Genomic DNA, 14183 nt, shown 5'->3' on the forward strand with positions numbered 1-14183 from the left:
TTCTGTGGTTCGTGGGTTATGTTGTAAAGAGGTCTGAAACAACAACACTTTTGTAAAACGTGCATAACTCATTAACAACAATATATGAAACACGTTTTCAAAGAATATGATTTGTAGAATGAACTTTTGCAAAACATTCAAGTATTATTTTTCAATAATATATTGATTTAAATAATGAAAATCGGTTGTTTAGCAATTACGTTGTGTACCCTTAAGTATCTTTGTTGATGATTGTATTGGTCGGCGCTAATGGTGGTGTTGGTTGCGGTGCCGGTGCGGTGCCGGTGGTACTGGTGTTGGTAGTACTGGTGGAGCTGGTCGTTGTCCATTGGATCTTTCCACATCAATAGCATCATATTTCTCTTGAGGATACTTCTCTTTGAATTCTAGTCGTGGTTGTATTTTATGTGATATTTCGATCGTTTCACTCTGTTTTGTTTTGCTGAGAACAGAGGCCCACTGCAAAGGCAAAAACAGACATAATTTTATTCATGGGCAAATACACCTTTTTTCTTTGAAATTAATTTTCTTGGTCAAATAAAAAACATTTCATTAATGTCAGATAAAACCATAGTGCTTGGATATACTTTTTTCAAAAAAAATACTGGTGTTAAAATTAGGCATGAAATCGTGTCTTGTTTTAGCTTATGAGCTTTTTGGGAGTTAAATTTTTAACGTTGCAAACTATGGGGCTGTGCAATAATTATGAACCCTGGGGGGTAAATTGGGGGGAAAGAAATTTTTGGCGAGCCGAAAGGGGGGAAAGCAATATTTGGCAAGCCGAGAGGGGGGGCAAGCGATTTTTGGCACGCATTCATGGGGCGCATTTTAAATAAAACGCTCTAAAAAGGCTTAGGAAAACAGTACGGAAACGAAAATTTTCCTGGTCGATTCGCTCGCAACATGTATCTCTCCCTCCCCCTTGTGCATGCCAAATTTGTGGGATCCCAATTTACAAACCTTAGGGTTATGTTGTAAAGAGGGCTGAAACAACAACACTTTTGTGAAACGTACAGAACTCGATAACAACAATGAATCAAACAACACGTTTTCAAAGTATATGATTTGTAGAATGAACTTTTGCAAAACATCAAAGTGTATATTTTCAATAATATAATTGATTTAGATAATGAAAATCGATTTTTGGCTGCTTTGACCAACAATACCTAGTCTACCCTAAAAGTCTACTCCTTGGATGCAGATAATCGACATACACGCAATCCCACTCTGTGGTGATATTGTATACCTACCAAAGATATTCCGATGAAAATTGTTGATATTACTGCACACACTAAAGCGTACAACTTGAAAGTTATGACTGCTCCGTACATTTGTATGAGATAACCGCTTATGAGGTACCCAAACGCAGTCCCCAAGCCATTTAGAAGAGCATTTAGCAGAGAGGCGAGTGAAGTTCTACAATGTTCTGGAACAACCTGACTGAGATATGTTAATGTGGTATTCCATGACAATATGAATGTTAAGCCTGAAAGAGAACAGTATGACGTCAAATAGATATAGAGATAGAGGGCGGTGTTTTTGCATTGTCATGACCCTGCAGGCACGGTTGTTTGATGTACATAGAATTGGCTTCATTATTAAGTAAATGCAAACTATAGGTGCCGCTATTTATCATAAATCATATTTCTTAATTTGCAAGGGTTAGGTAATCAATACTGCCATTTACACAGGTGAAATAGGTGAAATAAGCAACAAAGAAATTTGATAAACATATTTCATCCAAAAATAAAAGGAATTATTTGTATTAAAAGCCTGAAAGAGTAATTTCCAGTATTTAAATAGCGCCACCAATCTTGTCATAAATAGATACATTTTATATCAGAAAAAGCTTGAAAATGCTGTGAAAGTGACTAATGTCGTAAATAAGGGGAAATTAAAGTTGAAAATGACTCAAAAGTATCTGTAAACATTAGCATGATACCGCTTTAAGCTGTTTGAGCATAACATTGGATTATACATGATGTTTTCTTTGAAAAACTAATAAATGATCACATCAAACAACCGGTTTTTAGTGTTATGGTGTTAGAACCTTATTAAATCTGGTTTTCACTACATGATCAATTACAAATCACTCTTAATGTAAACATTGTGAGAATAGACGATCACCTTTTAGTATTTCCTTGCGAAAACAAACTTACTGTGCAGTATCTCGCTTCCCAGGATCCACCAAGGGTTTGTGATATACGCATAGTAGGTGAACCGGAACAGGTAGGTTATCAGTGACACCGTTATCAACGGGAAGTAACCGAATCGTCTGATAATAATTCCAGAGGCAAATCCCATTACCACTTCAGAGATAGCGTGACAAGATGACGACAATCCCATTATCAATTCAGTACCACCTGATTAAGTATAAATTGATGTTTAATGAAAGGAGAAGTTAAAGTCAGAAAAGCAGTAAAAAGGAGAAATTATTAAACATGGAGAAGAATGATGAGGGAGGAAAAGAAGAATCAAGAGAAAGGTGGGGAAGACGACGAAGAAGATATAATAATACAGTTAAGGGTACTTGCTCATCAGTTTCATTCAGGGGCGTGTTTGAAAAACGGCACAGCGCATTAGTAAAAAGAATAAATAATACTAAAATTTTCACCGGGGTTCGAACCACTGCCAATTGCACTATGAATGCTAAAGATGCCTACTGTGCAACGGTGACTGTGGTTAACATTCGGCGATTTTCAAAGATATACATATCAACACGTTTCTAGTGTATTGAAAATCAGATTTTGGTAGGAATACGGTCATAGAAAGACATATGACTCTACTTGCCTATTTGTTTTTCATTTAATACAAATTAATTTTGATGAATTGAACTGGTACGACTCTTAGCACTCGTGATAAACGACGATTAATTTTGCAATAATAACATGAAAACGCTGGGTCATTCACGACGTCATTTGTAAGTCATGTCAAAACCTGGGGAGGACCACACACATCCGTGTTGCATGTATACGTGCACAATCGATACTCAATGATCCAGACAATAGCGTTTGAATATACCGCCCTGCTTGACACATCTTGTCACTTGCGGGAAGATATACTATAGGCCAACCCTAATAGCTTACAATAGATACCCCACCGTAAATAGCTCTCTTCATTACCTCGCTGTGCCAGTTTATACGCGTAGTGTACGCACTTTTGAACCATATTTTGTTCAAAAATGATAGGAAGGGACTGTGTTCAGCTAAAATGTTGGTTATCAGCAGATGCTCATTATACCAGGAGGTGTTGCAGAAAGGTAAGCGTACTCTTTATTTATTCAAAATATCACATATCAATGAATTTAAATTGGAAATCCAAAAAGGAAATGTCAGGTCAAAATTCTCACCTTAGAATTATTGTGAAATAAAATCAAACCAAATTTAGGCTCCGCAAACAACGTCCAATTATTCCCATTGGTGTTTGCTACACGTGCATATAATAAATTATGATTTGGGGCTAATTTGAGAAGAGTTAATGCCTCGAGTTCAAAATACACCGACAATTCAAGACTCTGTAAAAACAAATCAAGAATTTTCTGGGATAATTGCAACTAAGCATAATGAAAGTTATGATCTAAGCTACCAGATGCATCATTAATTTCCTGACTATGATATTTAGTTGTGGGAAAAGATTACTTTAATGTTTTGGCGGGATTATTTCCCGCCAAAAAATTCAACCAAAAAGAGCATGTAGCCTTAATGACAGAGAATGAAGCGCGATAAGCAAGAGGTATGGAAACAGGACAGTGGTTTGTAGGGAAAATTATTGATGTCATTAAGGCCCTATCGCGGCGGCGTCCTACTTTACCCACAATCCTGTTCGTTTTTACCCATAATCCTGTTCGGCATAGGCATAGAGAAGCGGCCATGCGGATAGGTTAGGAGACTGACGGATGTGTTTATATACATTTATTGGTAAATTGGAATGCAGAACCAACTTTATTGATAAATGCAGAAATGCAGAACCAACACTCGCATAATATGATATCTAGTATAGTTGCCTTTCAATATCCAGGTCCCGGGTTCGATGTCAGGTGAAGCGTATTCTGCTTCTATAATAGAGTCCACATTGGAGTGTTGGAAAAAGACACCCCTCCCCACGTCATACATAAATTCTCCCAGTCCCATTTCCCAAATATGAAATTTAAAAAAGTGAATTTCAGTTCGGCAGAGGTGGGCCTCGAACCCACGCCGCAGCTACATACAAAATACTCAAGTCCAGTGCACTAATCCATTGGACCACACGACTTGTTGGTAGCCAACTTGAATTTTAAACATATAGGCTATAGGCAACTCCAACATTAATAGAAATACAACAATACGTGTACTATGCTATGTGCAATATATATCGATTTTGACTGCACCGTGCATGGTATATCGGTCCCTGTAATACATTTTTTGTAGTCCCCGGGGTATAGACGTTGGGTCCCCCCTAGTTTATTCAAGATTTTCGCATACAACCCCCCCACACACACACACACACACACACACACACCATGATTTTACAAAATGGAAGATTAGGTTACCATTAAAAACGATACAGTAATCTTTATATATTTAAAAATTGCATCGATTTTTCATCATTTCTTGAGCGTTAATTTTCACTAAATTCAAAAAATATTTTGACGTATAAAATTGAAATAAAATTCTCCGCCTCCTAAACAACACCAACTGTTCCACGATTGGGTATTACGAATCGTTATATATGTTGTGCAGTTAATATTCATATATTCCTTTAAACATATGATGCTTCAGTTTTTACACAAAAAATATTTCAGCGAAAACCCACCCACTCGGCTATTCAAAAAGATGATCAGACTTCCTTAGAATATGCAATAATTAGCATTAAAATCAAGTTGTTTTTCACGCATTTTAAAAACGCTTGGCCCGATCACGAATGCCAATGTGTGGGGAAAAGATTAAAGAGCACTGGACTTGACCATTGTCTGCAGGCAACAATTTTGATGGTAACTCATCGAGTGCGGACGTGTTTTCGCACTTTTCCACATCAACATGTAAAATTAATTGGAAAACATGTAAGAATTATGGAATCCATCTGGATAAGGAAGAGATCCCCGCAAGTCATGAACAGAGACGAGGTGCCCATTTTCTAAGTACATCTATGACCCAGCCATCTCCGCGAGTAGTGCGCCCTCTACAGGCCGAACATCGCCGGAGGTGTGTGGACATAGCTCACTCTGAAGAAGAGTGTCGCCCAAGACACTCGAAACTGTCAGGTCAATGAAAAACAGTATTTAATTGGTATTGAAAAACAAACTTTGTATTCTTTTTGGTCTTCCAGCCTTTTCCTCCATATGTACCGTGTTTGTATATATTATTTTGTATGTAATGTCTTTGATATTTATGGAAATAAAACATGAATGAATGACCTCTTAGTGAATAGTGTAGAGTTGTGAGGCCCTCAATTGATAATAACACATGTACACAAATAAAGGTTACTCCAAATGAATTTGGAATTGGTTAAGGTTGCATGAGGACCCGAGTTCAATTCCTGGTGGTATCAAATTGCTACAATAGTATTGACTTGGATAGATGTTTAAAGAATTAAATTATGGTAAAACTCATATACCTATATTATCCAAATACCAAAATAGATAGCCGATAATGGTTCCGTCACAAAATCCCATAAAGGTTAGCACACACAACGCAGCGATGTTTTGAAAGGTACGCAAAGAAGATATGAGGTCTTTGACGAGGACGTTGGATTCGCTTTTGTGCTGGAATAAATGTAAGAAAAAATAAGTGATGATTATGACGACCATGGTCGTAGTGATGATGATGATCACGATGAGAGGATGATGATGATGATGATGATGATGATGATCACGATAAAATGATAATGATAATGATCACGATGAGATATTCATGATGATGATTACGATGAGATGAGCATGATGATGATCACGATAAAATGATAATGATGATGATCACAATAAAATGATAATGATGATGATCACAATAAAATGATAATGATGATAATCACGATAAGATGATCATCATGATGATCACGATGAGATGATCATGATGATGATTTTTGCAAGGTTAGGGATTTCTAGTATCCATACTTAGTGATACATTATCAATATGCTAATGAACCGGCAAAACCAATAATAGAGGCTTTTACCAAGATGGCAGCCCACATGGTATTACATGTGTATCACACATTTGTGATGCGATCAAGCAAAATCAGTCGGAACTCGGCAATAATAAATTTTCAGTTTCTTATAGGATAGTAAAAAGCATATACAAAGCTGGATTTTGCAGAAAACCTCATTAAAATTGAATAATCAATTCTAAAGATATGAGCAATTAAAGAGTTTCAAAAACACAAGGAAACAAAAGGAAATATTTCATTTGTTTGGATATATCTCAAAATCAATATTTCGGAGTTCCGACCGATTTTGCTTGATCGCATCACATTTAATAAATATTTATAAATACAAGATAACAAGAACTTGTAAGAATGATGACCATGATCAGGATGATGAAGACGACGATGACGATGACGATGACGATGACGATGACGACGACGACAACGACGACGATGATGATGATACTTAACTTCCTTTTATTTTGATTCCAATGATTTTATCTTTAAATTGTTCTGTCTAATTCTCTCATTGAGTAGAGGTAAATGAACTATTACAACTCTACCTCAACAGTACCTATTTTGTAGCCCAAGGAGAGCTTTATCAACAATGGGAGGTTGCACTATGGGGTGCTCTGCAAACCCAGTCATCGCAAGCCTGTTCATGGAGTATTTTGAAACTAAAACGCTTTTAAACTATTAAACTTAAGATCTGGTTACGGTATGTAGATGACACATTTGTGATACTTCGTAAAGCAGAGGCAGAATCTTTCTTCCAAATCATCAACGCCCAAAACCCACATATCAAATTCACGTGTGAGCCAGAAGCAAACGGACATCTTGCCTTTCTTGATACAAAACTCACTAGGAAAGAAAGTGGCGCCCTGGACATCACAATTTACCAATTTCACTTCAACTCTCATCATCCGAACTCTCATAAACTTAGTGTCATAAGACCTCTTACTCACAGAGCTAACACCGATCCCGAAGAAACGGAAAAGGAAATCAGTCGAAATAAACCCCCATCAAAATTCCAACCCTCCGGCACCAACAGCTGACCTCCCTCAACCAAGCAACAAGACTTTCATCACCCTGGCCTTTCTGGACGGCATCTCACAAAAACTTCAGTGTATATTCAAAACCTACGGGGTAGCCACCAGCTTTAAACCCCACACGACTCTTCGCAAAATCCTTGTGTTACCTAAGGACCCAGTTCCAATTGAAAAACGCTGTGGTTGCATATACCAGATTAACTGCAACGATACACAAAATCTTACATCGGACAGTCTGGACATCGGACAGATAACTGGGAAAGAGACTTAAAAAACATAAGTCCCCTCCTCCCAGCAGGACACCATCCGCCGTGTCTGAACACAGTACGGATACCAATCACCAAATTGCCTGGGATAATGTCAAGGTTTTGAATCGTAAAGACACAGAATACCCCCGCTTGGTGCGGGAGGCCCTTCAAATTAGAAAACACACTCCAGCGCTCAACCGTGTTCAAGGACTTGAGCTCCCTTCAATATATAATACCCTAATCTGATCAATAGAAAGGACATCAAAGGTCGAGAGCAGGACATTCAACTCCATTAGTTCATCATTGGAGCCCTCCTGATGAGGATGTGTGTTGTACACATCGAAATATTGAGGTAACTATCTCAATATATGTTTGTGTTGAATGACAATTTAAATCTACTTTGCTCATTTATATACTTACTTACCGACACTTTGAAACAAAACATCATGACAGAGGCTGGCGTTGCTGTCAGCAAAAAGAAGAAAAACATAGGTCTATAATCGGCCTTGTTCAACGCAACACCACACTGATTAAAGAAATGTCTTGTATGGGTTATCCAAGGTCCGAATATCAGTGGTCTGTCTGGGGAAAGAAGAGAAAATGAGAGCGCCGGGTACAAAAAAGGCTTCGAGATGAAAACATTTTTAAAACCGACCTCCATAGTTATAGAGTAATTATTATTATTTTCAGATGAGCTAAGCAAATTGATTACTGGCTTATTATTCCACTCACAATGACAAAACAGATTACCCACAATGCATGTACATCATATTAATGCAATTATGAATTATGATCGCTTTGTCTTTTTTAAAGACACTTCTTGTTTCTTGCTATATCTGAATTTATACTCAAGTGTACAAAACGACGTTATCTTTGCATGGGTATGATTTGCTTTCCAACAGCAACAAAAAAAGCCAAAAAACAATGGTGTATAGACAATGGTGTACTGGCCCGCGCGCGCAAATCCGTCGCCATTGCTACTTACGCAATTCCCCATCCGAGAGACCCGAATGCTCGTTGTTTTCCATAATCTGCCACATCTATTCCCAAATCGTCAAGAGTATTAATCGATTCGGCATCTACAACACTATGCAATGGTTGAAAGCACATCTCAATCAGACTGTTTCCAATCAAAATCAGATAAAAAACTATTTGCAAACTTTCTTGTTCGTACATCCAACTTCTGTCTGAGGCTAAAGATGTATTGAAATCGCTGCAGACATGTTTCATATCATCAATGCTTGAGTTCTTTCTTGTCGTATTACTAAAGATGTTTTCCTCCTTTAACTTTTCTCCAAACATGCATTGAGTAATTTGGGGGTGATTTTCTATAACAACATCGCAAGCAATCTCTTTATTTGGTGGTATCAAAAATCCCATCACAACACAGCTCCCAATCCAAAGCGTCGCAACAAAACCTATGATCAATTTTCGAAATGGGAATCTATCAATCAATAAACCAACGATTGGTGTAAAAATGGCAACACCGATGTACTTAACGAAAGTTGCTACTCCGATTCGGGATGGTGATATGCCGAGTTGCTTGAAATATAAACTGAAAAACGGCGTGATCGACATTGCGCTGATGCCGAGGAAATACCATATCTTGTAGACCAACATTCTCTTGTTAATTTGAAACATCGTTTAACTCAGAATAGAATAAGCAAACTCGATCCGAAATGAATACTCGTATTCTATCTGAAATAAATAAATTGATACAAAAACATTAATTGGTGGTGTATCGTTGTTTGTCATGGCTACATGATTGACTGTAATTTTGTAAACCACAAGACCTAACCCAGTGCTAATTAAAAGACAGATATATCATATTTCGTTTAATGAAGTAATCTACCCATTTTCCGCCCTTTCTGCACCTTTCTGAGTGCTCTTTAAAGCAGGGCCGGATTTACCTTTTTGGGGGCCCTGGGCCAGGCCAAAATTTGGAGGCCCCAAACGCACCGTGAGGAAGGCATGTGCACTCAAGTGGCCAAAGTTTTGAGATTTTACTAGGACATTTACGCGCGAAAAATTTCAATTTTGGACTATTTTAGCCCAAATTGAATCTGAATTTTGCTATATAACAGGCCAGTGCGCGCGAAGCGCGCAAAATTGTGCAATTTTTGGGTCAAAACATGGTGTTTTTCAGCTAAAATGGAAGATGCATACTGCAAAGGGCAACTTTGGGGGCCCCAAAATTTGGGGGCCCTGGGCCCGGGCCCATCTGGCCCTATGGTAAATCCGGCACTGCTTTAAAGGTTATAACATGGGTTTTTCATGTTCTTGATTCTAGAGGGGCGTAACTTTTTAGCGGGTTTGCCGTCGGGCAAGTTTAGAACTGTCAACCTTTTGTCAGTAATAGCTGTGACGCCCGGGCTCTGACGTTTTCAGGACAGAGTACCTAAGAATGGGACTTCTAGGCCACCCTTGGCTACTGTTGGCTCTGAAAAGAGCCGGTCACTGAAGACTGTCTCACAGGCTGTCAACAGAGAACAAGCAGACCTCACCTATCTGCTAATGTAAAAGGTTTGGTGTCTCTGAAACGAGCCTTCCCCAAAAACTGCCCCCTTGTCAACAGAAAACTAGCAGACCTCGCCTATCTGCTGATGCAAATGTTCATCTGACGTCAGTCGATGATCACCGACCTCATAGACCTAGAAAATTAATTTCTGAACTGAACTGAATTTCAAAGCAAAAAGGTGTATTTCTGAATTGTGCTGATTGTGAACAGAAATCCATATACTATTTTGGAGCACTTTGTCTGTCCAAAGTTCAGTGACCCTAGGATGCATTGAGCAAGCCAAACGTCTGGGCCAAGAAATATTCAAGTTTGGACCTGTCTACTGTAGCGGAGTGTATTCCCATAATGCAATGTTGAAATCAAAGCACTGCTGTAATGAGGCTCAATCTGTGGGTTTGCATCTATATAGCTACAGCTTCCACCAGGATCCACAACATGCTCAGGGCACAGTCAGGGATGCAAGATATCAAGTTAATAGGTGCGGCAGTGAAGCATACTGAATGGAAGAGAGGAAATCTCAAGACACTGGTTGTGCAAAATTGTGAGAAATTCACATGATTGTTCAAGAAAGAGCCTTAACCCTAGAACTACTGAGCCATATTTTGTAACACGAACTACGAAGAAAAACATAGGTCTATAATCGGCCTCGTTCAACACAACACCACAATGATTAAAAAAATGTCTTGTATGGGTTATCCAAGGTCCGAATATCAATGGTCTGTCTGGGGAAAGAAGAGAAAATGAGAGCGCCGGGTACAAATGGAAACATTTTTAAAACCGACCTCCATAGTTATAGAGTAATTATTATTATTTTCAGATGAGCTAAGCAAATTGATTACTGGCTTATTATTCCACTCACAATGACAAAACAGATTACCCACAATGCATGTACATCATATTAATGCAATTATGAATTATGATCGCTTTGTCTTTTTTAAAGACACTTCTTGTTTCTTACTGAATTTATACTCAAGTGTACAAAACGACGTTATTTTTGCATACTGAGCATGGGTATGATTTGCTTTCCAACAGCAACACAAAAAGCTAAAAAACAATGGTGTATAGACCATACTGTGGAAACATGGCATGTTGCCTCAGGGGATATCACCTTGGTCTGGGGCGGACATTTTAAAAATGAATTTAGAAGAGCAGCAACGACATCGCTTGCATTACATTCCAGATGTTAAATCTACATCATATGCAAAATTTGAGGAAATTCGCACGAGTCCGTTTTATTTTAGGGCCATTTGTCTGTAACTGGTCTTTACATGTAGCCCTATGGAGAGAGTGCCCGTTGAGGGCGCTGTAACCCCCCATTTTAGGAATAAAAATATGATTTAAAAAAAACGGACTCGTGCGAATTTTCTAAAATTTTCGAGTATGTAGTTTGAACATGTAGAAATATAATCAAGTAGTTGCCCTACCTGCTCTTCTCCGAAAAAATAAAAAGTCCTATACCTCAATGATAATGAAACCTAGGTGGATCGACGCTAAGTCAGGTACCGCGTGAGCAAACTCAAAAATAGCGCAAACAGCGCGAGCGTACACAAAAGAAGCTTCGCGCGTAAGATAACCGATGTCGCCAGGTCTGTACGCTGTACCGGCGTCAGCTGAATTCGAGTACGCTTAGAGGGCACAGGCATGGAAAATTCCAATCTGTGTATTAATAATCTAAGGTACAGACAATGGTGTACTGGCCCGCGTGCGCAAATCCGTCGACCCGTCGCCATTGCTACTTACGCAATTCCCCATCCGAGAGACCCGAATGCTCGTTGTTTTCCATAATCCGCCACATCTATTCCCAAATCGTCAAGAGTATTAATTGATTCGGCATCTACAACACTATGCAATGGTTGAAAGCACATCTCAATCAGACTGTTTCCAATCAAAATCAGATAAAAAACTATTTGCAAACTTTCTTGTTCGTACATCCAACTTCTGTCTGAGGCTAAAGATGTATTGAAATCGCTGCAGACATGTTTCATATCATCAAGGCTTGAGTTCTTTCTTGTCGTATTACTAAAGATGTCTTCCTCCTTTAACTTTTCTCCAAACATGCATTGAGTAATTTGGGGGTGATTTTCTATAACAACATTGCAAGCAATCTCTTTATTTGGTGGTATCAAAAATCCCATCACAACACAACTCCCAATCCAAAGCGTCGCAACAAAACCAATGATCAATTTTCGAAATGGGAATCTATCAATCAATAAACCAACGATTGGTGTAAAAATGGCAACACCGATGTACTTAACGAAAGTTGCTACTCCGATTCGGGATGGTGATATGCCGAGTTGCTTGAAATATAAACTGAAAAACGGCGTGATCGACATTGCGCTGATGCCGAGGAAATACCATATCTTGTAAACCAACATTCGCTTGTTAATTTGAAACATCGTTAAACTCGGAATAGAATCTGTAAGCAGTATAAGCAAACTGGATGCGAAATGAATACTCGTATTCTATCTGAAATAAATAAATTGATACAAAAACATTAATTGCTGGTGTATCGTTGTTTGTCATGGCTACATGATTGACTGTAATTTTGTAAACCACAAGACCTAACCCAGTGCTAATTAAAAGACAGATATATCATATTTCGTTTAATGAAGTAATCTACCCATTTTCCGCCCTTTCTGCACCTTTCTGGGTGCTCTTTAAAGGTTATAACATGGGTTTTTCATGTGCTTGATTCTAGAGGGGCGTAACTTTTTAGCGGGTTTGCCGTCGGGCAAGTTTAGAACTGTCAACCTTTTGTCAGTAATACCTGTGACGCCCGGGCTCTGACGTTTTCAGGACAAAGTACCTAAGAATGGGACTTCTAGGCCACCCTTGGCTACTGTTGGCTGTCGGTCACTGAAGACTGTCTCACAGGCTGTCAACAGAGAACAAGCAGATATCGACTCACCTATCTGCTGATGTAAAAGGTTTGGTGGCTCTGAAAAGAGCCGTTCACTGAAGACTGTCTCCTGTCGGCAGAGAACAAGCAGACCTCACCTATCTGCTAATGTAAAAGGTTTGGTGTCTCTGAAACGAACCTTCCCCAAAAACTGCCCCCTTGTCAACAGAAAACTAGCAGACCTCGCCTATCTGCTGATGCAAATGTTCATCTGACGTCAGTCGATGATCACCGACCTCATAGACCAAGAAAATTAATTTCTGAACTGAACTGAATTTCAAAGCAAAAAGGTGTATTTCTGAATTGTGCTGATTGTGATCAGAAATCCATATACTATTTTGGAGCACTTTGTCTGTCCAAAGTTCAGTGACCCTAGGATGCATTGAGCAAGCCAAACATCTGGGCCAAGAAATATTCAAGTTTGGACCTGTCTACTGTAGCGGAATGTATTCCCATAATGCAATGTTGAAATCAAAGCACTGCTGTGATGAGGCTCAATCTGTGGGTTTGCATCTATATAGCTACAGCTTCCACTAGGATCCACAACATGCTCAGGGCACAGTCTGGGATGCAAGATATCAAGTTAATAGGTGAGGCAGTGAAGCATACTGAATGGAAGAGAGGAAATCTCAAGACACTGGTTGTGCAAAATTGTGAGAAATTCACATGATTGTTCAAGAAAGAGCCTCAACCCTAGAACTAACTGAGCCATATTTTGTAACACGAACTACGAAGAGGGGGGTTGTTGCGACCCCCCTTAATTTTCAATTATAAACGTCATATACCCTTATATTTGGTACTAATGTATAGCTATTGGTCTCTTCTATCCAGTGATACCAAAATAAGTACAAACATTCCCCATATAATGTCGCTATGACGTCATAATGTGATGGCGCTCATGCACATTTGGGAAATTCTGGCTTTGTACAAAAGTAAAGGCAAAATTGACTTTCGGTTAAAAATCTACAAACATGCGATTTTCACCAAATTTTCTGTTAAATATAAAAGGAAATGACTATTTTCACCTAACTAACCGGTCCTGCCAACGGGTTAAGTGCTGGGGTGAAAATTTTATCACCAAAATGAGCGCAAAGAATGTATTTGCGATCAGCTTAGGTCGTTTGGGCGTAAACGCGTGCGTTTTGTTTTTTAATGCCGGATAAAAAATCTTAGGGGGTGGCTATTATCAAACTAATAGTACATTTGGGAAGAAGTTTGAATGGGTGCTTGAGGCAATGGAGCAATGCCCTGCAAGGGGGCTGAGTTCCCCCTAAAAAAGCAATAAGAAAAAGGGAAGTACTCCCTCTGGCAAAATTTGGGGAACCGGAGAGGGAGGAAAAGAGGAAAGGATCCCA

General features: G+C 38.9%; 1 protein-coding gene across 1 annotated transcript; it reads right to left on the minus strand.

Moving 5' to 3' along the window:
* Positions 1–246: 246 nt before the first annotated feature.
* On the minus strand, positions 247–9052 carry LOC140167558 (major facilitator superfamily domain-containing protein 6-like). The gene is made up of 5 exons (XM_072190860.1): positions 8397–9052; positions 7836–7876; positions 2160–2363; positions 1251–1486; positions 247–459 (listed from the first exon to the last, which is right to left on the minus strand). The coding sequence occupies exons 1-5, from the start codon at positions 9050–9052 to the stop codon at positions 247–249; spliced, it is 1350 nt and encodes a 449-aa protein (XP_072046961.1).
* Positions 9053–14183: the final 5131 nt, after the last annotated feature.

Source organism: Amphiura filiformis, chromosome 13, assembly GCF_039555335.1.
Source record: "Amphiura filiformis chromosome 13, Afil_fr2py, whole genome shotgun sequence".
Taxonomy (NCBI): Eukaryota; Metazoa; Echinodermata; class Ophiuroidea; order Amphilepidida; family Amphiuridae; genus Amphiura; species Amphiura filiformis.

Excerpts from the sequence above, each read along its gene's own strand:
- LOC140167558 (XM_072190860.1), bottom strand. The coding sequence starts at position 9,052 with ATGTTTCAAATTAACAAGAGAATGTTGGTCTACAAGATATGGTATTTC. Across the intron at positions 7,877-8,396 it reads TCTCTCGGATGGGGAATTGC|CAACGCCAGCCTCTGTCATG; the intron begins GTAAGTAGCAAT and ends TTTTGCTGACAG. Across the intron at positions 2,364-7,835 it reads TGTTTTGTTTCAAAGTGTCG|GTGGTACTGAATTGATAATG; the intron begins GTAAGTAAGTAT and ends ATACTTAATCAG.